The 27,127-nt window shown below is 36.8% G+C and overlaps 1 protein-coding gene across 3 annotated transcripts in view; it reads left to right on the top strand.

Moving 5' to 3' along the window:
• The window catches only part of gne (glucosamine (UDP-N-acetyl)-2-epimerase/N-acetylmannosamine kinase), a 36,705-nt gene extending 10,042 nt beyond the window's left edge, over positions 1-26,663 (top strand). For 2 of the 3 annotated variants that reach the window (XM_088911305.1, XM_088911288.1), the window contains exons 2-12: positions 4,091-4,302; positions 11,586-12,040; positions 12,397-12,549; positions 13,945-14,157; positions 14,652-14,739; positions 16,589-16,799; positions 18,448-18,577; positions 20,337-20,558; positions 23,189-23,371; positions 24,534-24,650; positions 24,888-25,268. In XM_088911305.1, the coding sequence (XP_088767431.1) occupies positions 4,130-4,302; positions 11,586-12,040; positions 12,397-12,549; positions 13,945-14,157; positions 14,652-14,739; positions 16,589-16,799; positions 18,448-18,577; positions 20,337-20,558; positions 23,189-23,371; positions 24,534-24,650; positions 24,888-25,123 (2,181 nt within the window). In that variant the 5' untranslated portion in view covers positions 4,091-4,129 and the 3' untranslated portion in view covers positions 25,124-25,268. Of the gene's footprint in view, positions 1-4,090; positions 4,303-11,585; positions 12,041-12,396; positions 12,550-13,944; positions 14,158-14,651; positions 14,740-16,588; positions 16,800-18,447; positions 18,578-20,336; positions 20,559-23,188; positions 23,372-24,533; positions 24,651-24,887 lie in introns of all 3 variants that reach the window. The other variant, XM_088911297.1, reaches the window with a different exon arrangement.
• The last annotated feature ends 464 nt before the right edge of the window (positions 26,664-27,127 follow it).

Raw genomic sequence — 27,127 nt, 5'->3', positions numbered from 1 at the left:
CAACAATAAATAAAGAGGCATAACAGGAGAAGGACCTGTCACCCATAGAATGTAGAAGGGCTTGGGGTACAGTTAGGAGACCAGAATTAGAAGAGCGAAGGTTGTGAGGTGGGGAGTAGGGCGATAATAGTTCAGACATGTACTGAGGTGCCAAGCCATGCAGAGCCTTATAGGTGAGCATGAGGATTTTAAAGTCCGCACCAAATTTGACAGGAAGCCAGTGCAAGTACTCCAGGATAGGAGTAATGTGAACACTTGCACTAGACCTGGTCAGGATTCTGGCTGCCGAATTTTGGACATACTGCAGTTTGTTCAATGTAGATTTAGATACCCCAGCGAGTAGAGCATTACAGTAGTCAATTCGGGAAAACAGAAATGTGTTGATCAGCTTTTCAGCCACAGTTAGTGATAACCTAGGGCATAGTCTAGCGATTATTTCTGAGGTGAAAAAAATGTTTTGACAATATGCTGCACATGTTGGTCGAATGTTAAGCCAGAATCGAATATCACCCCAAGGTTTTTCAATTTAGACTGAAGCTCAAGTACAGAACCATCTACAGAAGGGGTTACAGGATTGGCTTTACAAAGTTGATGGGGGGTGCCAATAAGCATAAGTTCACTCTTGTCACAGTTAGGATGAAGGAAATTTTGAGTCATCCAAGTTTTTATGTCAAAGATTCAATTAGAACAGAGACATCCACATCAGTGTCAGGTTTGGTATGGTTGTATATTTGAGTATCATCAGCATAGAAATGATAGCTGTGGCCATGTGATCTTAAAAGCTGACCAAGTGGAAACGTAAATGCTGAAGAGCAAGGGGCCCAGTTTTGAGCTCTGAGGAACACCAGACGTAACGAGACCAATTTCAGACCTCTACCCGTTAAGAGAGACAAAATGACAGTGACCAGTGAGGTAAGACTTGAACCATTTTAGAGCAGTGTCAGAAACTCCAAACACAGTCTCAAGATGAGGAAGTAAGATGTCATGGTGAACAGTGTCAAAAGCAGCACAGAGATCAAGAAGGATGAGTATAGAAAGAGAACCAGAATCGGAAGCTATTAGAAGATCTCTAGTGACTTTGACCAGGGCAGTTTCTGTGCTGTGAAGTTGACGGAAGCCAGGTTGGAGGGTTTCGAAAAGGTTATTTGCCATGAGGTGGTTATGTAACTGAAATGTGACAGCGCATTCTAGCATTTTTGCAAGAAAGGGTAAGTTGGAGATGGGGCAAAAAATTGTTTAGATTGCCAAGAGCCATGTTAGGCTTTTTTGGCATGAGGGGTAATGGCAGCAGTTTTGAGGACCATTGGTACAGTGCCACTGCTCAAGGATTCATTTTTAATATTGAGGACAATGGGGCAGAGAGAAGAGAAACAGGACTGAAATAAAGTGATGGGAATGGGATCTAAAATGGATGTGATGGGTTTTATGTGAGTAACTAGTCTATTGAGGGATGCTGAGTCAAGAAGAGAGAAGTTGTATAGAAGGGAACCAGAAAAGTTGGATAAGGAGGGAGGAGGTATGGAAGTGATATGCGTGGACATAATGTGATGCCGGATGTTGTCGATCTTGGAGGTAAAGAAATCTAAGAATGTGTTGCAATGAGTTGCCATATCAATAGTAAAAAAAAAATAGTCATATCAAAGTTGCCATATCAATAATTTTATGAGTGACTGTGTCTTTCGGAGGGGGGAGCAGGTCGAGCTGTTTAGCAGCTTTTTCTCCACACATAATATGTATTGGCTCTTTTGCCAAAGGTAAATAAAGTTCCTCAAAAATAGTGTGGGGCTTATCTGCGTTAGCGATCCGCAAGCTTGCATTTTCCCCTGTTTTTATTTCACGCGCATGGGAGCGAAACACAGAGATGCTCGGTGTATTTTTCTTAAATTAACCTAAAACAGTTCTTAAATATTTTTTTGTTGTCTATCACGCTTTCCTATGCTCACAAGATTGCCAGTGTTCTTAGTACGCATTTCTATGCTTTCCTGTGCTTACAACATTGTCATTGTTCCCTATTTGCTGGAGATAACTTTTTTTAAATACAAATGGTCACTTACGTTCGTAGGATGCATTCCTATACAATGGTATAGAATTACATAGTAGCTCTTGTGTCGACTCAGGTATTAGCGCACACTGTATCATAGTACGTAGATAGCGTATTAGAAACAAACTAATTTTAATAAAATAGAAAATATGAAAACCCGTCCCAATTTTTCAGTGCACACAACAAAGTTCCAGGGTCATATGGTGTGCCACCTGGCGGTTCTCCACTTATCACAAGTAGTACGCATACCATAGTTTGAGAACCACTGCATTAGAGATTTGAAGGTAATTGGTTACTTTCTTGGGATCCCCATTAAATTTCATAAACTGTCCTTTTGTTAATCCCTTTACCTCCCTACCCTAGTTTACAAGAGATGTTCACATTCTTGGTCATTTCTTTGGTTTCCACAGCCTTTGCATATGTTAGTATCCGAGGAAAGTGCTTCCTGGCTTTTCCTTCTTTTTAGGGCTCCACTCTGCATATGGGCGCCACAATGCACTGCTTTACCTTTCACCCAGTGCCTGATATAGTTATTTCAACAGCCATTACTAGAGGTATAGTCTCTTCCCTGTATAACTTTATTCTGACACGTAGCATCAGGTTATGTTCATATAGGATAGAGGGCTAGACTGTTTGTTCAGATGGATCCTGCTTGGAATGTAAACTCAGATAATGCTTTTTTCCCTCTGAAAATGTAGCAGCTAATCTATTTTGAACATGTAATACTATAACAGTAGTTTTGGATGAAGATTTACAATCGGTGTTTGTAAATTATTTAACACAACATGTTTCTGGGACTCATTAATGTGGTTCTGAATGTGACCAATGTGAGTGTGCTATTAAGGCATGTCTGCAGTCAGAGTACAATCTAATCTAATTGTAGCATAAAAAGATTTCTGCAAGGTTGGGTGCAGACTGAGACAGCATTGAATTGCAGCTGGTTACAGTAATTTGCAGAAATAGTACTATAGAGATAATAGTTTAGAGAGAAATGCAGCTAGATTATATTGTGGTGGTGACATAGTTGTCAGTCATTCTTTTGTTTTGTTTACAAGGTTTTTATGATTAACATTGTTACCCCCTTTTTATTTATTTTATTCTATAATATCTTTTTTATGGTATGTGTGTATATATTTTTTTTCTTTTAGGTTTGTGTTGACTGTTTGAATATTTATTAAAAGAATTCACTATTGCTAATGTTTTGTATTTTATTCATTCATCTTGTGCATGATGTACAGTATTATTAAAGTAGTGCAACAGCTTAAAAGATTTTGCTACTGGCAACAAAAATGTTTTGGGATTTCAAAGGAGGCAAGTGCTTCTATAGACATGTTTGTTGAGGATAATTCTCGCCCTTTTTTTTACAGATTTACACATTATACATTATGAAATTACATAACATTTCTAATGCAAAAAACAATACAAATATTTTAAATCACATAAATCTCAATCAAGTAATGTATAATCATCCAGCAAGAATTTAGAAATGGTCCTGTGTCAACATGGTTGTTGTCCAAACCGAAGGCTGAACTTGACAGTGATGACTAAAAAAGGTTTTGTGGTTAATTCCCATTGCAAAAAAATGGGCTTTTCTCTTTGTAAAACCTTTTGTGTGTTCTGTATTTTCATGCAACAGTGCTACAATTTCAGGAAAGTCCACGTAAGTATTTTTGTCTTTTAGCCTCGCAACCTACTCGCATGAAATGCCAGGGCTTACCTTGACATCAAATGGCTGGAAAATAACCCGATGATAATATCAAAATAATAATGTCAATCTACATACAGTTTCAAGTTTATTAAAACCTTGGGAAGGGTTTTCACTGCTGTAGTATTCTTTCTTTAATGGAAAAACACAAAAAGGCTGTTTTCCCTTTGTTTTAATAAATGTTGGTGAACCAAGACCTATGTATGTTATAGTAAGTCCTTTGTATATTTTAAGTAATGATGTATAATATTATACATATATATTGCTCTAGAGTTGTTTGTGGTATGAGTGAAGTTCATCTTGTATTGTAAAGCTTAAACTTTCCTTTCTTCTTTTTGTCCCAGGATTTATATTACGTGAGCATACAGAGACAAAAAGAACAAATGGAGCAAAAGGAGAAAAACAGCAGGAAGAGGAAGCTGAGAATTTGTGTGGCTACATGTAACCGGGCTGATTACTCAAAACTAGCTCCCATTATGTGTGGGATCAAAGCCGATCCGGACAGCTTCGAGCTGGAGGTGGTGGTCTTGGGTTCCCATCTTATTGATGATTATGGGTAAGTAGGAGCTATTTATTGTGGAGATCATACTCCACTTACATAGCTCTGGGTTTTATTTAACCACCACTCATGTATAAATATAGATCATTTAAGAAAAGTTCAATGTGTGGATGACACATAAGCATGGGTGTAACAGGTGTTGACTGGGTTGGGTAAAAAAGTACTAAGGAAAAGGTTTGCATATTATTTTGCTGCACTTGCATTGCACAATCTTATATGGGTGGTTGTTTGCTTGGTTTTAGCCATTCTTGAGATCTAAAGCAGTTACCAATGTAGCCAGAGTAACAAATTCCATTAGTTTAATTCTGAATTGAGTTAATCTGTATTTAGATTATTTCCAGCGGCTAATAAAATTAAGGAACTATATCCTATCAAACAAAGAAAAAAACTGACAGTGCCTTATGCCATTGATTTGTTTTATTAATCTTTTTCCTTTCTGATTTAATAATATTGTACATATCAGATGTATTCTAACTCTATTAGAATCAGAATTACTCTTGCTAAATGAGGCTCCAGTCATATCAATAAGGGGTTTACTGTCAGAGACACAGGCTAGAAGAATGTGTAGTGATTGCTAGAAGCATTGCAATTCGATCATCTCTGCTACACGCTTTGTACAACATTGCAGATGCTGTCTTGTGGTATTTTGTCCCACTTTTCTTGTAGAGCCTAGAGAAGCATGTGACTGAACACTGATCTCTAAACACCTAAGGCTTAATTGAAGCAGGCTGACATGATCATCAGTGTTACGCAAGCAGCATGACATGCATTATGCTGCTGGAATGTTGTCTTGTAGGAAGTGAGGAATCAAGAGTTGATCACTGTGGTGTAATACAATAAGATAAGATCACTTTATTAGCCATATACTGTACAATTTCTTGTATTAGGAATTTGTCTTTTCGCATACCCTTAACTTGCTCTCCATGAGACACACAGACACACAGACAGGGAGAGAAGTCTGGGGTCAGAGCACAGGGTCAGCCGTTTATACAGTGCCCCTGGAGCATTTGGGGTTAAGGGCCTTGCTCAGGGGCCTAACGAAGTAGGATTCCTCTGCAAGCCGTAGGCTATGAACCGGCAGCCTTCCAGCCACAGGCGCAGATCCATAGCCACAGAGCTACCACACCGCTCCCTCTCAGGTGAATCACTACATCTGGGGTTCTATACCAACAAGAGAATCCTGTCCAGATCATAACATGTCAACTTCTGTCGCTTGGTCTTCCAAATCATGACCTAGGCTTTAATTTCAAAAGGTTAAATCATCTCATGACTCGTGACCAATTAACTCTTATTCTCTCAGTGTGGGTAAAGTCACTCAGTAAAGGAAGATTTCTTTTAATGCTCAGCATTTTTTTGGATGAATACAATTACTTTCTTGTAACTATAAAGTTTTGAAGGCTTTTTTAATGTTTTCATATAAGGATAGCTATCTGTATATTTGGCAAATGCAGAGATTCTGCTTCATGTGCTAAAGCTCCTCATTAAATGGCCACTTTTCACTGAATTTATCAGGAAGTGGTTTATTTTGTGTGATCCTGCACAAGGATTTTCTTACCCGGAAAGTGAACGGATTCACATAGGAAGCCAAATTTGGTTAATAGAAGGCTAAAAAAGAAAAAAATAATATTATTAATATTTACAGTCTTATATCTGCAATAGCTACATGCATAATGTACTAAATGTAGTGAAATACCATAACTATAATCATGAATCGGAAAACACTTGTTGTACAGATTATCTTTTAAAGCACTTATTTACTCATTCATTCTCTATTAGGTTAAATACAAGCTGTAGAAATGTTAATGTGTGATTAGCTATTACAGTGGTGTGAAGTAAAAGTAGCTAGTTATTGTAAAATGCCTCTTACAGTTATTATTAACAAGTCACTACCTGCAAGTTATCTGTAGACTCTGTTTGGCTGGTAGGTGTGTGTGTTTTGTAAAACTGATTCTGCCTGTTTGAAGACGTGGCAATTCAAATACAGTTCTTACATCTTCCTTTGAAGGGCTCTCACTCTGCCTCTTTGTTTCTCCTAAAACCATATTCTCCAGGCTGCAGCCAGATTGCAACAGATAGTACTGTCCAAAAAATTAATTAAGCTTTGCTACATACACATGTACACTACTGAGTAGACACTTAAATCAAGTTATAGGGGATGTAGAACAAGAACATAGTGCACAGTGTCCACCTCACAGTGTTCCTGTTTCAGTTATGAGGTGAGTTGCGATTTGCAGATAAAAAGGGGAAGTAAGCTTCTGCAGCTGTTGTTGCAGAGGCTGTTGGTTTAATGTCATTCCATGGGCAAGCACAAGACCTTTAAAGAACAATGAATTAGGGCAAAATATAAGGATTAAACTTGGACAGGACATGGCATGGGTATCAGGAGGGATGCATGAGAATGCTGGAGATGGAACAACAGAGCCAGTGTTAGGTAATACAAAATCATTGTTGAGCCACAGATTTAAAGACATGAAATCATTAGGTGATTTCTTTGCTTGTTATTGACCCTCAGAAACTGTTTTTGCTTGCTAAAAAGACAATAGAATCATTTTAGTGATTTCAGTTTTCTAATGTTTTATAGAAGTATAAAATACATATTTCTTACAGAAAGATGCTGAAGTCATCTAAGTAGGTGGCTAGCTACTTTTGACAGATAATGAAGTAACAGACTCTTTTCTGCTGATAGTAGCTGTCTGTGCTCAAAGGCTCTCAATCATGTAGTGAAGAATGTCTTCTAGCAGGCTGGGGTTCACAATAAATGCAGGACATTACTTTTTTTTTTTCCTTTTCCTTTCCTTAAAGAGGACTGCTAACCAACATCACATGACCTGGCCTAAAACACTCGCTCCATTACTGAAGAAAGACAAGCATCCATTGATCTGTAGCAGCAGCCACTCTGTATTATTACTTAACAAGGAAATTAAGATCTTTGCAGAATTCTAACTCTCTCTGTTGGAGGTTTTATATAAACTGGTTTGTCTGGACCAGGCAGGTTTCATTCAAGATGAACTCCCCCGAGATCATCTCTGCAGATTTTTTTTTATTTAATCACTCCACCTTTTATCAGTCCTTTCCAGATTAAAATATAACTTGTTTTACTTCCTTTTTTATGGATTCTTCATACAACTTCAAAAGCATTGATAAAATAGTCAAATATTTAGTTGATTTAATTTGTCAAATAATAGCACATCTTGTACTTGTTTACAATGGCTATCAAATTATATACAAGTGTGGTAGATAATATAGGGTGGACAACTGACCGCAATTTTCAAGTTTTTTCTACCGGTTTGTCTCTTAGGTTTTGTCATGACTTTTACTGAATTACTTGGAGACTACTTTCTTCTTCTTAAGCCTTGTTATATTTCTGTGTAGCTTTGGCCTTGTGGTTTGGGTCATAGTCCTGTTGAAAGGTGAATGTATTGTCCTAGTTTTAGAATGGGACAAAGATGGGTTCGCCAATACAAGCCAGGTTTGTTGACTCATGGACACCAAATACCATCACAAACTTTGAACTCTATAGCTCTGTCATAGTAGCCTTGACCTCAAGGTGGCATCCCTAACTATTTCCCTACCTTAACCAGCTGCTCAGTTTGAAGGGGCAAACTGATGTTTGACTTGTCAAAATAATATTGTACACCTAAACTCAGATTAGGTTCGTTATAGCAATAGGGGTGATACTTTGCAAAAAAAATCTAAATGTAATGTGTTGATTACATGTTTTTCTTGACATTTAACCTCTTTCACCCATTGAAGTGCTCAGCATGAGCATTCAAGTTAAAACGTCAGGTAAACAAATATTCGCTTTATAAAAGTTGATACATAATTTGTGATTCATCAAATCAGGACATCACTGGAAGAGGTTGATTACATTTGGAAGACACTACCAGAGTTTTATTGTAGAAGGGGGGGGGGGGTCAGGATCTAAAAGGCAAATATGAATATGGTGAAATAACTGTTTATCATTTTATGTTAACACTTGACACACTTGTATGAGACCTGATAGCCACTGCAAACACAACAGTATCAACAAGTAAAGTGAGAGATGTTCTACCCTTTGACAATCTAATTTTCACAGCATGGGAAGCTTATTTTATGGGTTCTTATTGTCAGTTGATATTGATGCTAGAGTCTAGTTGTATAGGTAGACTCTAAATGGACCTGTGGCTTCACAGGCAGACATATCTGCCATTAACATCCCCAGAGCACACCTTTCTCTCACGTTCTCAAAGTCTTGGCATCCTTGTTAACCTGTGTGAACCTTTCCTACTTGCAAATATAACATGGCCTTGAGTGTTTGGACAAGCAAATTTCCTGCTGAGCACCTGTTATCTCACTTTCTGCTGTTTTACATCCCGGATGTGACTATGTACACAAAATGACAGATGTGAGTTCTGTCATTGTCTGCCGGCATATTACAACATGGTAGAATTTTCAAATCAGTTACTATTTCTTAACTGATGATTAGAGATAAAAGTACATGTTACTATTGAGTATATTCAGATATCTTTGTTGCCTCTTTTGGGCTTGCATGTGAATAATTTTTAAAGCCTTCTTTTGAAGGTCGATGACCCCATTTGAAGTGTATCGCAATACATGTACAGTTACTTATTTACTATGATAGATTTTGTGGAAAGATGGGATTGGAGTGTTTAAGTAGCTGTCAGCTCATATAAAAGATTTTTCTGTTTTTCAGGCCCAATTTTCTGGTTTCCTTAATGAAGACACAAAAGTAGAAGGAAGTTATTTTAAATGTGTAGTTCCAAAGCCCCCTAAAGTAGTGAAATTGTAGTGAAATAGTGAAATAAATAGTGGTTTATAGGGTAAAATGACTATTATCAGAAATTTGCTGGTTGCTTGCCAAGGGTCATTGTAACCTAGAGTCTATCCCATGTACCTACGTTGCACAGGCACACACAAATGACAATTCAGAGACCCCAATTAACCTAAGAAACATGTCTTTGGCGAGTAGAAAGAAATTGGTACACCTGGGAAAAAAAACAATGCAGCCATGTGATGAACATGTAGTCTCCACGGAGCAGGTGGCCCAGATCAGAACTGAGCCCAGGGCTCAAGGGCAGTGAGAACATTTTAGTGAGCTTACAGCTGTACTGATCACTACCTATAAGGTTATAAAATGATTAATGAATTAGAAGCTGAAAATAATGTTAAACTGCTAAAGACCCATTATGAATTACATTCATATATTAATATTTAAAAATACTCTGAAACAAAGAAAGGAATTAAACAGTTGGACTTGACTAAAGACGGGAATCGGAAAAATAAATATTGGTCCTTTGAGTAGTAGTGGATGACAGTAGTGATACCAGTATTGCACCATGATACCATCAATTTGGGGCCATGTTGTTTCTCTGATAGTTTCTAGTCTACTACAAAGTAGTTCAAAATCAATAATAACACAAAGCCAAAATGTTAGAGGTGTAAAGAGATTCAGGTTAAATGGGTCAAAAATTCATACTTGTACTATTGAATATAGAGATTGATGAAACGATTGTAGTATTATGGGCACAGTTCTTGAGAATTACATGTTACTCATGTACTGCTAACCTCTCGGTGAACAGAGCTGAAACTTTTCAATACTGCTTAATTCATTTCGGAGAGATGGGGATGCCATCCTGATGCATAGACTATGCTGTGATGAACACCAGTCAAACTCCTAGGGCACTGCTCTTGTATCAACGGGCAGTACAGTAGGTTGTTAATGTGTTTTGTTAATTTTTTTGATTTGTAATGTCCAGTGTGAGTTTATTTCCAGTCAAGTTGACTTTGCCTTCCAGTCAGCTTCCAGTCTTCCAGTCAAGTCTTGGCCTTTATAGGGACTTGGCTAACCTACACAGATTTGGACTCCTTCAGACTGGACAGGGATAACACAGTAATAGGAAACACAGTGGGGAGGTGTTGGTGCATCAGCGAAAGATGGTGCAGAAAAGTCACAGTGCAGGATAAACTTGTTTGCCAGATATTGAGCTTTTGACAATATCAGCAATATCTACCCAGTGAATTCTCGCAAATATTCATAACCGTTGTGTACATTTATTCAGAAGCAAATTAAATAAATGTGGTTAACTGCATTTATAATGTCATTCAATCTCTGCCATGTGATGTGCCTGATTTGATCCTAGGTGATTGCATTGGTAGGTTTGCAGATCATAAAACAACACAAAACCAAAATCTTAAAGATGTTTGAAGAGGTTCAAGTAAAATAATGTTGCAATACGTAAACATTTTATTGAACATGGAGATTTCATGATTAATCAGACAAAAGATGAAGCATGCCCACAGCTATTGAGAATTACATTTCACTCAGGCACTGCTAATCTCTGGGTGAATACAACACAGAAAGTTTAAGAACAACAATAAAAAGTTTATTAGCAGCCGATGGCGATGATCTTCTCTTCTATTTTGCATGCCCTCTGTAGACATTTTAATATATTCTGTATTTATCAAAATGGAATGTGGTACAGAGATAATTATACTGTAAGTAAAAGTATTGATTATAAGAACTCCATTTTGTGTTAGTATCCATCTTGTTTCTTTTCTGGCGATATTCTGATATTATCAGTTACCTCAGGTATCTCCCACCACTGCTTTTGAGTATTGTCTAGTTTCATGGGTATATACCCATGGGTAGTTATGGGTATATGTGGGTAGTTTTCATTTAGGACACAAGCAGACAATAAAGTGTACATTTACTTTGTTTCTTGTAGAATTGACTGCTAAACTACTTTCTCTGCTTGATACTTCTACATCCAAATTGTGAACATGCCATTTCTTTCTTTGGTTAATCATTAAATTTCTGATTAACTGTAGTATTATGCTAACTTGAATGGCCTAATTGTAGCATATCTGGCAGATCTGCATGAATCATACTATAAACTATCACACTAAACTTCCAATTGTATTCTTATTCTTAAGACTATTCTGTTAAGTAGTGTTGAAGTGTTTGAAACGGAGACAAATACTTTATTTTCCAGTCCAGAGGATAAAAGTTTTCTTCCTGTACTCCTAAGACAGGTCTGTATTATATATATATATATTTTTAATTGTAAAATACAGTAGTGATATGCTTTTAAAACCTCCAAAGGGCTCTAAACATTGCGATTGTATGCAAATCCATTATTGTCGTGCAGTTTAGGATTCCATGCTCAGTGTGTTGAAATAAATGTATTCTGTGCCACACAAAGATAAATTAAAAGTACACTTGCTAGCTGTTAAGTCTGTAATGATTAAATTCTACATACTCCTCTTTCTCTGTCTCTCAGCAACACTTATCGGATGATCGAGCAGGATGACTTTGACATCAGCTCTAAGCTCCACACTATTGTGCGTGGAGAGGATGAGGCAGCCATGGTAGAGTCGGTTGGTCTGGCCTTGGTCAAGCTGCCTGATGTGCTTCACCGCCTGCAGCCGGATGTGCTAATTGTTCATGGTGACCGCTTTGATGCTTTGGCTCTGGCCACTGCTGCTGCGCTCATGAACATCCGCATCCTGCATGTGGAGGGGGGAGAGGTGAGTGGCACCATCGACGACTCCATCCGCCATGCCATCTCCAAACTGGCTCACTACCATGCCTGCTGCACTCGCAGTGCCGAGCAGCATCTCATCGCCATGTGTGAGGACCACAGCCGTATCCTGCTGGCAGGCTGCCCATCCTATGACAAGCTGCTGTCTGCACGTGACAGAGACGACTACATGGACATCATCCAAAACTGGCTAGGTAGGTTATACTGTGAAAATCTGCATAGATTTTTAATTTGTGGATTATGAGATCTGTCGGAATTAAGGAACATAAAAAAATTATCCTGTTCCTTGAAGAGTACAGTCACTAGTTGTAGTAGACACAAGGTTTATATGTTGAGTTAATATATTGATCATGAAAAAGAAGCTTATTACCTTCGACTTGAGAGATCCCAGGTATCTGCTTGCTCATATGCTCACTGGCCAGACCCATGAAGATGTAGGAGGCATTATGGCAGACTTGTAAAAACTGTCCAGAGTTTGTCTACATCTTACCCCCATAATCCAACAGTTGTATGAACCATCCTCACAACAGTGTTTATTTTTGCTCAACAGGAGAAAATGTAAAAGAACAGAACTACATTGTGGCTCTGCAGCACCCTGTCACAACTGATATTAAAAACTCAATTAAGCTCTATGAGCTCACCCTGGATGCCCTCATTTCCTTTAATAAAAGAACTTTGATTCTCTTCCCTAACATTGATGCAGGTGAGTCTGTCCATCAGATAACTGCAACCAAAACTGTGAAAAGTGTTTTCAAATGTTAAAAGCATTTGAATCACATTGCAGGAAAGAAGTTATAATGGAGTCAGTACAACCACACAAATACTTCATTTTACAGGCTCATATAAAATATGTTCCTTAGGCTGTGTTCAAATGATTTTCTCTCCTTAAACATGTTTGGCTGTATTTTATCTATAGAAACTAAAATTAATTTTACTTCATAACTCTTTAAAAATACTTTTAGTAAATGACTATTATATTTGTCATAAAAACAAGTCTGATCTCCTTTGAAGGACTTAATTATGATTGTTAGGTCTAGTAGTTATAGAACTAAAGTAGAAAAGTAGAAAAATGCAGATTAGTTGTATAAGAATCACATGCAATTAAATATATAAAAGCTCCAACACTTACATATATTTAATCCAGTTAACACTTGTCAGTATCTGTGAAAACAAAGTAATGATCTTTAAAAGGTGATTTTTTTCATTTCTGTACAGCCAAAAGTTAGGTTCAAACCAAATTTGTAATGCAAAAGCATTGATAAATGTTCCCAGTATGCCCTATTGTGTATTATGTGGAGTGATAGTAATATATTTTATATTGAAATTCTTTTTAATTGCATATTAAAGAGCAGTGCAGGATGAAGTTTGTTACAAACCACAATATAAATGGAATAATGTATTTTGCCATGTGTGCTGTTCAGGAACGGTAGCACTCCCAGAGAATGCCAGATGCACCAGGACCTTGATCTGATTCCAAAGTAACCTGAGTGTAACATGACCCCAGCAAAATACATCCCAAAATACATACACCTTATTCCTTCACTATTCCACACATTCATACAGTTAACTTGTATTTTTGTTTTTCTGTGGGTAATGGAACAGAGGAATTATCAAATAAGTATTCTGCATATCTATATACATTCCTTTTAAAATAACCAAAAAGGCTTTGTAGTCAAAGGTGTTGAAATACAGGGCTGGACATCAGACTGAGTGTTAAACTCAACATAAATTCTAGACTTGTTCAGCAACAGCGTAATGATAGGGATTAGTGTTGTAGCCATCATTGCCTTTCATTTTGTATTTAGCACATGAGTCATTATATCATTACATACATTAAAATATTTCAATAATAGTCATTAATCTGAGTGCCAACTATAAGCATTCAGCATAATGCAAACTTTTCACCCTGCAGGCTTTGATTCAGTTGAATAAAATCTGACGTTGGGGCTTCATTAAAGACCAACACTAGAAATAGCAGAGTGATCTGCTAGTCCTAGTGATCGCTTTTTATAGTTTGCTCTAAAATAATTTAAATCAATGTCCCTGGCAAATGTCCCAAGCACAGTGACATGCTTCACCGGTCTGGGTTCATTCGCAGGCAGTAAGGAGATGGTCCGAGTCATGAGGAAGAAAGGCATCGAGCGGCATCCTAACTTCCGAGCAGTAAAGCATGTGCCCTTTGAACAGTTCATCCAGCTGGTCGCTCATGCGGGCTGCATGATTGGCAACAGCAGCTGCGGAGTGCGGGAAGCTGGGGCTTTCGGTACACCAGTGATTAATCTCGGGACCCGGCAGACCGGAAGAGAAACAGGTTGGATTTGATGTGTAATATATCAATATAGGTCAGGAGTGGGCTATTCTCTTCTATTGCGTAAATACTTTAGTGTACTTGCTTTATGATTAAGAATGCAGATATATTTGTAGGCCTTAATCTGTTGCCAACACATACCTAAACGCATACGTGTAAACCCTACAGCAATCCTGTCCTCAAAGAGGTAGTTGAAACATACGGGAAATAATCATTGACAAATTTTAGGATTGTGTTTGTTACAACAGTCAAAATTACTCAGAATATTTAATATGAAGGTTATGATGTCAAATGTTTAATTTAAATGATTGAAAAACATGACCAAAAATAGTTTTCATTATACAGACTATATGGTATAACCTGAAACAATTAGTGGCAAAGATACAAAATGTACTTAAATTACTTAAATTAAGAATAGTATCCTAAATTTCCAAAATAATCTTATAATTTTAAATTGTGTGCATTTGTTAGCTGTTGTACTGCTTTTTGCTTTTCAGGTGAAAATGTTCTTCATGTAAGGGACGCGGACACTCAGAATAAAATCTATCATGCTTTGGAACTGCAGTTTGGGAAGCGGTATCCATGGTAGGTGCTCTGAAAATACATAAACACCCTAAAATAGAAAATAAATATTTCCTTTGAGGTTACCTACTGTTTAGTGACTCATCCCATCAGTTTTCTTTAGGGTAAATGCTAACAGCATCTTTTCACAGAAGTAGGTGTGACTCCTTGTATTGTAACATTTCTTTATTCTGAACTTTTAAAGAGGTTTTACAATATTTACCTTTATACCTCGTGACAGAAGTCAGTATTGAAAAGTAAATTGTAGTCTTTTTCCGTGTTATACTGGTTAGTCCTGTTATCATTTAGAGTTTTCAAGGTGTGGTTTCCCAGAGAGAGAAAAACTGCCATAAGGTGGGATTTATGCCATTCATAATGTATGAGGGAGGGAAATGTGAAAATGTTCAAATTATTCTTCAGACTCTCCTTTTTGTAGACAGTTACAGTTTTCTTAGTCTAGAGTATCTGAGGCAGACAAGGAAACTTTCTTTAATGTTCCAATCTTTCTGGTCTGCACCTTTTGGACCTGTGGTGGAGAAAATCTATACTGCTGTCACAATAGAAATAGACTGCTGTCTGCCAGAAAGCCTTCTTGTTGCTTGCCCATGTCTTCCCCCTTATATAAACAGAACATGGGACACAGGTGCTGTTAAGGCATCCTCCAGCAGGCTGTGGCTGTGAAACTGTTTGGTATCAGAACACTTCTCTCCTGGAAGTGACTGGAAGATGGCTTGTCATCACCCTCCAATAGGGACTTGCTCAGGCCCCTGAGCTGCACCACAGATATCTTCATCAGCAATTCAGGCCAAGGGTACTTAATTCAGTTTGAATACAGACCTCCCTGCTGATTGTACACTTTTGTGGCAGGTTCTCTGGCAGCCACATTATAATCTAGGAAATCTGAGCCCTGCTGCAAGACAGCAATTTATTTAGATACATACGCAAGTCCTCCTGTTTCCTCTTTGGCAAGAGGTTTTTCTTGTTCTTTCCCCTTATATTGTTCTTTTATGTTTCTGAAATATATTTTTAGTTTAAATGTTTAAAAAAGACTTGAAATAAATAATTACTTGCTAGCTAAGTTTTCCAGAGATGGGGAATTTAAAAAGTTAAGAATTACATTTGCCTCCTCTCGTTTGTAACCTTTACTTGTGTTCTTAAGTGCTATATCAATGCCTACCCTTTAGAATATCAAGGATTATTCAAGTCTCATGTTTTGTTGTATGAATGATTAATTTAAGGTATACATGCTATTCAAAGGGTGTTTGTTATAAAAGTATAATTTGCTCACTCATGGGTGTAATGCAGACAAATCCAAAAATAATGATAAGTAACAAAATTAAAAAAGAATGAAGTAAAGAATGAGACATTCTCTCCCTACCATTTTAAATTCCAATGAGAGAGAAAAGACTAAGACTCTGGGGTGTATAACCTTTCATCATTTTAAATGGAGTTTTTAATGAAAGTTCGGGAGGAATGAAGGCAGCCACGCTCATTCGACACAGCTGCTGCAATTCTCACTAATCCTGACGTAAGCAACCGGTCTCCATAAATATCAAACGTCACCCTCTCCTCTTCCTCGTTCGTTTTCTGCATCCCTCCTCCACCCCCTCTCCACCTTTGCAGCTACCCTATTGGTTGCATGGGGGTCCTATCCTCCCCGTCCAACGGCCGGGAGGTTGGCCCTCAGCCAAGCGGGTTACGCCAAATCTCCACATCACAATAAACGATTCTAATTTCTCCCAAGCTTTCAGCTGCTGTCATTCCTCGTGAATTAAAATGATGAAAAAGAATGATACTAATTTTGTGGACTCATCATAAACGCATCTCAGAGCACTGCTTATTACTGACATGAATATTCTGCTGTGTCTCTCAGCTCAAAGATATATGGAGATGGCAATGCAGTTACCCGGATCCTGAAGTTTTTAAAAACTATTGACCTGGATGAACCATTGCAGAAGACATTCTGTTTCCCACCAGTGAAGGATTGCATTTCTCAGGATATTGACCACATCCTGGAGACACAGAGCGCCCTGTCTGTGGATCTGGGGGGCACCAACCTCCGAGTGGCCATAGTCAGCATGAAAGTATGGGCAAAGTCTTCATCTCTCTGCTTTAAGAAGTTTAGCATAACACGTTTGCAGTTTTTGTCCCTCTAATTTCAGATTACTGCTGTAACCCTTCTAATAAAAAAAGATTAGGTTCATTTATTTTATTTTTAATAGACAGGGTTATATCAATGTTCTTAAAACTTGAGGATAGAATTCTAATTGTGCAGCTTTGGTCATTTTAAGTATAAGGAATGTCACGCAAAGTAAATGGAGAAGATACTGTATATATACAATGCTTTGCAAATGTATTCAGACCCTTATGCAATTTTCACATTCTAGCTCTATACTTTGCAGTCATAATACTTTGAAGTACTTTTAAAATCTGTTGCATGCCCAATCTACTTCATAGAATCAAAGCAAAAAATAAAGAGAAAGAATCTAGTGATTTCTGGTTTTCTTCTAATTAAAAGTTTTGTTAAGCAAGTATTCAAATCTTTAAAATAAATTGTTTGGTTCACAAAATTACTTTAACGAGCGACACAAACGAGTGTGACGTCTGTGCAAAAAATAGTTTTTTTCAGAATAAATACATCTCTCCGAGATGGGAGAAAATGTCCATAGGGAAACAAATATCTTGCATGAACTGAAATACACATCCCGTGTGGGGTTAGCAACAAAGCACCTAACTGATACGGCAAACATGGCAAGGTTTTGTAATCAGACAACACAAAATTGGAATGTCCTGGTGTAAATACAAAGTGCTGCTTCTGATGTAAACCTAGCATAGTGCATCACTCAGTCAGCACTACTGTCGAGGATGGTGGTGGCAGCTTTATATTATAATTCTGTTTCTTATCAGCAGGGACTGGGAAGTTTGTCAAGGCTGATGGGAACATAGATTAAGCCAAGTACTGGCAAATCTAGGAAGAAAACGTGATTCAGATCTAAAACTCCGACAAAAAATTATTTTCAGAAGGACAGTGATACAAAGCAGAAGGAAAAAAGCTAGGCTGGAGTGACATAAGTAATAGTGTTGTTCAACAGCAACATCCACAGCAGACCAGTTCGAACTTGTTGCAGGCCTCCTAGATTCAGTTCACTGCTGTCCCTCAAGCATTTGTGAGATCTCTGTGTTAATTGATGCCTAGATTGCAGGCTGTTAGGGTACATGGTAGTCACAGACATTCCTAGGTGTGACTGACCACAGTATATTGTTTCCTCAGTTTATTGCATTGATAAACTGAACCAAGAAATCTATTTACCATATAAGCTTTAATGGAGTAGTAAAATGTTTTCCCTCGGGAATTTGAATTGCCTCTTGGCATGTACTGTAGGTGACTTTTAATTGTAATAAAAAAATAAATTATAGGAATAGTTCTTTAAAGTATTTAAGATGTATACTCTTTTTTTCTATTAGAACATGACTTCGAAGTCTTTTTCTTTTAAGTTAACATAACTTTATGATTTTCTGTCTTATTAAATCAAGTCTTTATAATAAAAATAATTGAATTTTCAGAAATTAAATTAAACTAATCAAAAGGTGGATATGCATTTAACACAATGTTTTATGACAATTCACAATGATGCTGTAAACGTTTCAGCATTTATTTCTGACTTTGTTTGGTTTCATTTCTTCCAGCTTTCTTAAATAATTTATCAAAGGTTTATATTATCTTCATGTTAGGGGTCGATAGTGAAGAAATACACGCAGGCAAACCCAAAAACCTATGAAGCTAGAATCGAGTTGATCCTGAAGATGTGTACAGATGCTGTTATTGATGCCATGAGTATAAACTGCAGAATTCTTGGAGTGGGTAAGTTAAAAACCTACAAACATTATACATTTTGATACAGTACATTTGCTCATGTTCATTTTAGTTTTCACCATCTTGCAAACAAACATTTTAAAACAATATATAAAACCCTTTTAAAGTTAATGTGGTTTCTGTTGTAAGAGAACATAAGTAGGCAGTGTTGTAGCAGTATTAAAGGAATTAAACATTTAAATAAATGGGTTCAAAAGCATATGAATAGCTGAGAAATAGCATTTTCAGAATTCATAAATCACTGCACCAAACTAAAACCTTTAGTAAAAGTGCTCCATACATTCTTCAGTCAAGTGAAGCTTTTAACTTTTGACTGGTATTTGTTAATAGATGTATGGTGTGCTGAAACAGTCTTAGCCTAATGTTTTGCTGTATTTTTGTGATGTCCGGGTTATCAGAAGCTGCAAAGGAATCAAATCATAGAACAATTATAGATTCATGCTTGCATGTTCCAAGATGTTTTATTGTTTAGCTGTCCATTGAGTCTTACTGACACCCCCAAATGTGGTGTTTGCTCTTGGAAAACAGTAAAGGATTCTTTTCAATTCTGTCTTGTTTTGAGGAGAAGTATTCTTTTATACCACTATTTTTCTTATTGGATGATAATTCGTGGCAGTCTGTGCAACAGATGCTTAAATTTCTGACTTTCATTACTGCTTCTAAGAGGATGGTCGCTTAATGTTGGCTACCTCCACTTTTCCTTCCCTTCTATCAGTAGGACCTCTCCTTTCTTAATGTGCATATGGAGCATTCCATTGCATAGATCCAGTGATGAAGGCCATCAAAATATTATTTACCATGCGATTCAATATTGGTATCTGATGGGGTATCTTGAGGTGCTCTGTGGCAAGGGAGGAAGATGGTTGGGCGGGGATAATGGGTTAAAAAAAAAAACCATAAATGAAGACTTGATATTGAAACTGTGACCTCCTCATCTGAGCAAGAACTGCTCAAACAACAGATGTTTTTCAATTTCAATTAAAGTGTTAACTTGTGTTAATTTAATTTAAAGTGGATAACCATTATACCATATTGTTATAAATTGGTCTTGTATGAAGCCTATAGTAGTCTGTAATATGAACAGTAATTCAGGATGCACAGTTTAAATGTAATTTTGAATCTTAAAGCTTTACATTTTGTCAGTTTTGGTAAGAGTTCCAGAGTGTTATTTCTTATCTCAGATTGAAGGCGCTAATGGTTATTTATCTGTATACATGTTTCTATGAATGCCATGAATCATCAGCACTCTGGCTAAAAAGAGGTAAATCTATGGCACTAATGCAAATCAGACAAGTGACATGGTTTAAATGGAACTTCAATCCATTTGTTAAATTGACTGTTTCAGGCCCGCTGGACTGTGATATAATGGTTTTCTTTTAACTACAAAACTTATTTAATCAAGATTATTCCTTCCTTTTAACCTCAAATATTAGATTTTAAACCTTGAAAGGACTGTTGTAAGCCAAAACAATGTATGTAAAAGTGAGTGTCCAAAATAAGAGAAAAAAATCTTGGCCTTTTTAGCAGGCAGGGAGAAAGTGTTTGTATAATCTGTGTATGGAATGTGCAATGGTACAAGAATCTGAGACAAGTGAATACTTCCTTCCGAGTTGTTATTCAGGCTTCCCATAATAATATTTCCATGAACCTAGTGTGAAATATTTTGTAACATTATAAATATTTTTGTAGTAATGTACAGTACTGTACTCTGTCTAATGCCATTAATGACGTCTTTGCTGCCTCACAGGTGTGTCGACTGGAGGTCGTGTAAACCCTCAGGAAGGTGTGGTCCTTCACTCCACTAAGCTGATCCAGGAGTGGAGTGCAGTGGACATTAGGACTCCTATCTCTGACAAACTGCATTTGCCTGTATGGGTCGACAATGATGGAAACTGTGCTGCCCTAGCAGAAAAGAAATTTGGCCATGGGAGAGGGGTCGAGAACTTTGTAACTATAATAACAGGCACAGGTATGCTTTTATTACTTTAAAAGTGAGATATTGCATGACACCTACTTTTTGTAACTCTGTCACATGTTATCATATAGTTTAAATTAAAAATGATTCCTGCCAACCCTAAATTACAAGAAACTGAGCAAACTGGAACTCTATAACTATGTAACTATGTAATTTTGCAATGATAAAAAGGCTTTTTTTGCATTGCTGATGCATTCGTTACACATAATATTGTGGAGGTGAATGAAAAAATGTATTGCATGCATTTAACAGCTAAACTGCAGCACATACCAGTGTACACAGTTTGCTGTCCCTCCAAAAATGTTGCCAGATTTAAAATCCAGTTGAAAAAGCATTTTACATGTGGAAGAAAACATCTTGGGATGTTATAACGCCACAGAAATAGGCAAGGACAAAGTGACTGCAAAGCAGCTAAATGATTACACAAGGAATTTGGTGACATTAGTGTTTTTTAGATTTCATGCAGTTATTACCTCAAAGGTATATACTGTATGACTGAATATTTTCAGGCTGGATCATGACTGGACTGCAGTGGCAGCAAATCTGGTGCTATGGATCATATAAACTTTTGTAAAAAGACCAGTTCCGTGGTAATTATGTAATTTTTAGATTACTGGAGAAATGTTAGTGTCCACAGTCTCATATGGGTTTAATGAGTGGTGTGTTTGTTATAAAAAAGGTCTTGAACAATACTTGGGGTAGTTGAGTTCGTAAGAAGTTGTTTGAAAAGCTTGTGGATTAGGAGGGCCGGAGGAGGCAAAGGAGCAGGAGGGAGCTTCTCTCAAAGTCTTCAAATGTATTACACCTTCAAGTCAGCTCAGAAATAATAAAGACTCCTCCTGCATTTTGAACTGTTCCTGTTGTTGGTTTTTATGTGCACAATCCCTAATTGAATCCTGGGACTGCCATAGCTAATGGTGGAGTTTTTCACTTTCAATCAATACTTGTAACCACTGGGTTGAACATTTTTTTGTTCTAATATGATCAAATAAAAATAGTCAAATAAAAATAAAATGTATTGTACATATTTATATTAATCTCATCAGTACAAATACATATTACTTGCAGTAATATGCAGTAAATAGCAGTTTTGACTTGGCTGTCCCAATACTTTAAGAGGCTAATGAAGCTTGACCTTTCTCTTTAAAATCTCTGTGGGGATATGGAACATGTTACCCAGCCATGTGGTTGAAACAGATTCCCTGGCTTCCTTCAAGAAATGGCTGGATCTTTGGATCAATGAGCTACTAACTACCAAAGAGGTTAGATGGGCCAAATGGCGTATTCTTGTTTGTAACCTTTATATAGTCAGTGTAGTGAATAAAGCATTGTTAATATAGTTGTGAAATATACTCCACTCCCATCTCCTTATTTGTGGTTCCCAGGCCTTTTCAGACAGGCTGTTGCTCACTTAAGATTTCTCAAGGAATAAAAAAAACATTCCAAGACATTTGCACATCGTGTATAAAAAAACATAAATCGTGAAGTGAACTTTGTATATACATACTTTATCTTGAAGGATCTGAGATTCAAGGAAGAGGAGAGTAGAAATACATGGGTAGCGTGTGTTTTTTTTTGCTGTCAGATTAGAGCCTTTTTTGTATAGAAATACATCTGCCATACAAACATAGGGTTTAAAATAGGGTTTAAAAATCACATTGTGTATGGATTTTGTAAAATGAGCTAATTAAATCTCAGAATCTGGTCTATAGTAACACGTTGGAAAAAGTACCATTTGATCCACATAAGAGTAAGTCTTTTAACTACACAACTTTACTTGAGCATTAGTTTGACAATATGAAGGTTTACACATGGGATCATGGAATAGAAAAAGTAAACATTTGCCTGCAGGTGGCACTGTACCCTAATGGAACTCAGCAGTGTTTCTCAACCTTTTCCTTCCTGTGGCACACTTGCATACGTTTATAAACATTTGTGCCATACTGTCCACTTCCTTAGATATGCATACGCATGACTGGCCTGAGCATAATAATAATAATAATAATAATAATAATAATATTACATAGCAAAGCTTGTTATAGTGTTTAATCTGAGTTTGCCTGAAAGTGCATAGTTGTCCATTGGTAATTAGTATTTAATTGATTTGAGGATCTTGAATTAATCCCGCCATTTCTTAAAAGAATCTGGGGTTTTGGCCTCAATGACATAGCTGATTAGCCTGCTAAATACTCCCACAACTCTGTGTGTAAAGAAGTGCCTGCTGTTCTCAGATTTCAGTGAACTTTGACTCTGGTTTATGTTTCACTGTTCATACTGAAGAAGGTCACTGGGTTGACTGTCAGTACCTCTGAGTATTTTGAACAAATGGATCAGGTCCCTTCATCATCATTGCATTTATATTGAATATCACACTACTGTTTTAATAAATACAAGTAGCAAATACTCAATGCTCCCCTATTGTCATTGTGCTTTCCCCCCTTGTTATTCTTTGTATAATTTGTAAATTTCAAAAAAGTATTTTATTTTGTAATGATTATAAAATGTGTAGTCTGATTACATTGCTTGTGTACACTCGGTAATCTTTCTACAAGTCATATGATGTAATTAGGGAAATCCAGGTACAGCAATGTTACTGTTTATATTGACAAACTTCCTTTCTCTAGGTATTGGCGGTGGCATCATCCAGCACAGCGAACTCATTCATGGTAGCACCTTCTGTGCAGCAGAGCTTGGCCACATCATGGTGTCCCTGGATGGACCAGAGTGTATGTGTGGTAGCCGAGGCTGCATAGAGGCGTACGCGTCGGGGATGGCACTCCAGAGAGAAGCCAAGAAACTACACGACGGTCAGGAGCCTAAATATTCTGCCTTATTTAACTAAAATGGTTTCTGCTTTGTTTGGCGTGTAGGATATTTCTTTAAATGTTGGACTGCATCTGATTTGCTGTTCTTTGGACTGCATTCAGAGCAGCTATATTTTTAAAAACAGGATGCCCAAAATTGTACACAATATTCTAAATAAGGTCTTTTTTTTTACCATTTTAATTTAACATCCTTTGATTTAAATTCGACAGGCCATATATTCAAAATGCTTTTGATACTTAAATCCCTTTTGTGTCCAACTGGAATTAAGTACCTAATTTTTTTCTAAAAAACTAGCTTCTTCAGATGTATGATAGGAAAAAGGAATCATTTGAATGATTTCATGGTATTCTTTTTGGATAAAAGTGTTGATAATATTAAAGTTTGACTATATTAATGTCCTTTGTTTCCTACGTTGCTGTTTGCCTGAAAGTCCCAACAATTTTACTTTCATGGCAGATCGTCCAGTCCCACCACCCCACACACATCACTTTCAGGCAAGGGAATCCTCACTGCTTAATATTAGGCTTCGTACCAGGACGTCTGAATTTCCACTTTGACAAGTGTGTGTCAAAGCAGAGCGGCAGCTTAAACAAATGTACAGTGTAGTTTACAGAGTTCCAAAACAACAAATCTAGAGAAAATGATTCAGTAAATTCTTGCAGTTTTAACATTTTAGCAGTAACTGTTTTGTACAAGCCATTCTTCACTGTGTAATGAAGTGAGGCAAAAGGTAAAACAACAAATTGTATCCCAAATACAGCTACCTACAGTATCTGCAGAATGAAATTCTGTAACTGCTTATAGCTTCGTGCACAAGCTTTGTCTTGAAGAAGAAAGAAAATATTTTATAATTCTTGTGTTTTGTGTTAGTTTTAAGTCAATTAGTCGCAATTAAATATAATTTTTATACTAAAAACTCACACTTCAAATTTGTTGGTGTGTTCAGTACATGTTATGGTGCTGAAGCACAGAATAAAGATTTTTTGCAGTGGTGGCTAAAATAGAAGATATGTAATTATACCAGTTTTGAATTACTGTTACACTTTTTGATTGTTCCCAGAGTTTTATTTGAACATACACTTGATTTACTAGCTAGATGTACCATATGTTGCTTAAGTATGTTGTTCTTTGACTCCTGTACAGAGGACCTACTTGTTGTGGAAGGGATGTCTTTGAAGAATGAGGATCCTGTCAGTGCCATCCATCTAATTACTGCTGCCAAGATGGGAAATTCCAAAGCAGAAGCTATTCTTAAAACAGGTGGGTTTGCCAAATCCAATGAGACCTTAAGTGTGAATTTAATTTTGTGCTGATGCATATATTCATTAAAAAAAAAACTATATTCTTACTTTTCTGCTTAGCTTGAGACTCCTTACAGTTTTTATTCTTTGTCAAAGTCTTTCTGAGGTTATCATGTGGTGCAATTAAAAGGAGTTTCAAAGGATTATTCCAATACTGTATTAATATAACTCTGTTCTTTCTTTGTGGTGAGTACAGCTGGAACAGCACTGGGAGTGGGAATTGCCAATATCCTACACACAGTGAATCCATCCCTGGTCATCTTGTCTGGAGTCCTGGCTTCACACTACGAGAACCCTGTCAAGCAGATTATTAGCCAGCGGGCACTGAATTCCGTACAGGGCACAAAGGTGATGACCTCTGACCTGGAAGAACCTGCTCTATTGGGTGCTGCCAGTTTGGTACTAGATTATGCCACACGGAGGACATATTAGTTTTGGAGCCAAATGCACATTTCTGTATTGTACTGTCCATTCAGTCCTCAGCCTTAACTGAAAATATAGGCCTTTTTCTGGCTGTACCTGAAGTAGGTTTAAAACTAAGTAAATATGGGACATACCTAGGGCCAGTAGAAATTCATGTTTTTATATTGGATTTTCTGTTGTACTTGTCTTATGCAGAACTTTACCTTTGTTCAAGCACTGAGCAGTATCATTGGATTGGTAGAAGTAATTATAATTTTTTCTGTAACAATGCTAAAAACAGTTCTTTAGTTACAGATATTCATGAAACTCTGTTATGTATGAGTTCATTTACCTTTTTAAAGCTAGAATCAGGTTTATGATTTCAAACAAACTTTACTTGCAATACAAATACTCTTAAGTGCTATTGACAAAAAGTGGTGGAGACAATAAACAGCCTTCACTAAACAAGTTGGTCTTATCATTCTAAGTAATGCAAATACATAGAAATCACACACCCAAAGAAGGTTCCACAGCTGAAATGTTGTTTCCTTCTTTCTCATTTCAGCATGGAATTAACCTTTTACTTCTTCCTAAGTAATGCAAATGTCTATTCTCACCCAATTAATCTGAAGTTTTTCATTTAAAATCTGTATCATTGCTTATTTCAAATTGACTTCCTAACTCTATATACATCCATACGTCATACTATACATTGGCTGATGGTTTTAATTTTTAATGATTTTGTTGCCTGCAGTAATCCATCAATACTTGAAAGCAATTTTATGAGCTTTTGTTTCTGTACTGAATGGTTGCAAATTAGAGAATGCTATGCTTTGTGTAGCAGCTTAATTTGGCTTTCCAATGATTTTCTTTTTAATCTGCAATGCCTGATCTAGAGCTGACTTTTTATTTTTATTATCTTGTTATAATGGACTCTTCATTTGCTTTGAGGACATATTAAGGCTGTTAAGCACGATCAAAATTTCTACTGGCCCTAGACACAAAGTACAACTTAAAATCTAAACATATATGTTTATTTATTAAAATGTATATTGTCCCGGATGATGACTATTATTTAAACTAATGGGGATATTATTTGTATTATTATTACAGGTACAGTAAGGGTATAGTGATCAAAATTCTTAACTTATGCCAGATTCTTCTTTTTAAAGGAATGCCATTGTTTGACATACTGTAGTCCTGAACATCTTTAATGTAATGGGGAACATGACTGATTTTAATATTCTGATAAAAGTCAGTTAAGACTGGGGTTAAATTCTGAATCAATCATGTAGAAACTTAAGCATATACATTTAGCCAGTTTGAGGCTGCATTGTGAAGTAGCAGCTAGAGCTCACAACAGGAAGGTTGTGGGTTCATATCCTAGGTAGCACAGTGCCGTTGTACTCTTGATCAAGGTACTTCACTCGGATTGCTCCAGTAAAATGCCCAGCTGTACAAATGGGTATACTTTTAAGTGAAGGTCACTTAAAGTCACTTGCATAAAAGTGGCAGCCAAATAAATAAATGGTAATGATAACTTTAGAGTAAGGTTGACTTAGCAGTTTGCATCAAGCCACAGCAGGGAGTTCAAACTGAGTCACTTAATTTAGAAGTGAAGTATGTTTCCTGGATAACAAAGATCATAGCAAAACAATGACAGGATTCCATTTAATTCTGTGTGTACAGAGAAACCATGATGAACATTTAAGATTTGTGTTAAGTATGAAGTTTAATTTTTGGGAAGAAACTTATGAATGGTTCATAGGAAATTACTCTCATTGTTTAAGTTGATTGAAACTGAGTTTCTTTTTTAACATTCCAGGAAAAGTTATACATTTTCCATATAGAAATGAACGGTAACTAAGGTAATTTAAAAACGCTAATGTAAGAAAAATATCTGTCGTCTGTTGTAGAGTGTTTAAATCTTTTAAGGGCAGCTTGCTTGAAGGTTAAATGGCTATCCAATGGTAACATCTGTCAGTTTCCAAGTACTTTGCAGTCCATGTCACTTTTAAAAAATGTTGCAGTTCA

The sequence above is a fragment of the Atractosteus spatula genome, chromosome 1, assembly GCF_055471065.1.
Source record: "Atractosteus spatula isolate fAtrSpa1 chromosome 1, fAtrSpa1.hap1, whole genome shotgun sequence".
NCBI classification, from domain to species: Eukaryota; Metazoa; Chordata; class Actinopteri; order Semionotiformes; family Lepisosteidae; genus Atractosteus; species Atractosteus spatula.
Note: the sequence above shows the minus strand (reverse complement) of the source record. Positions and strands in the feature narration are given on the sequence as shown.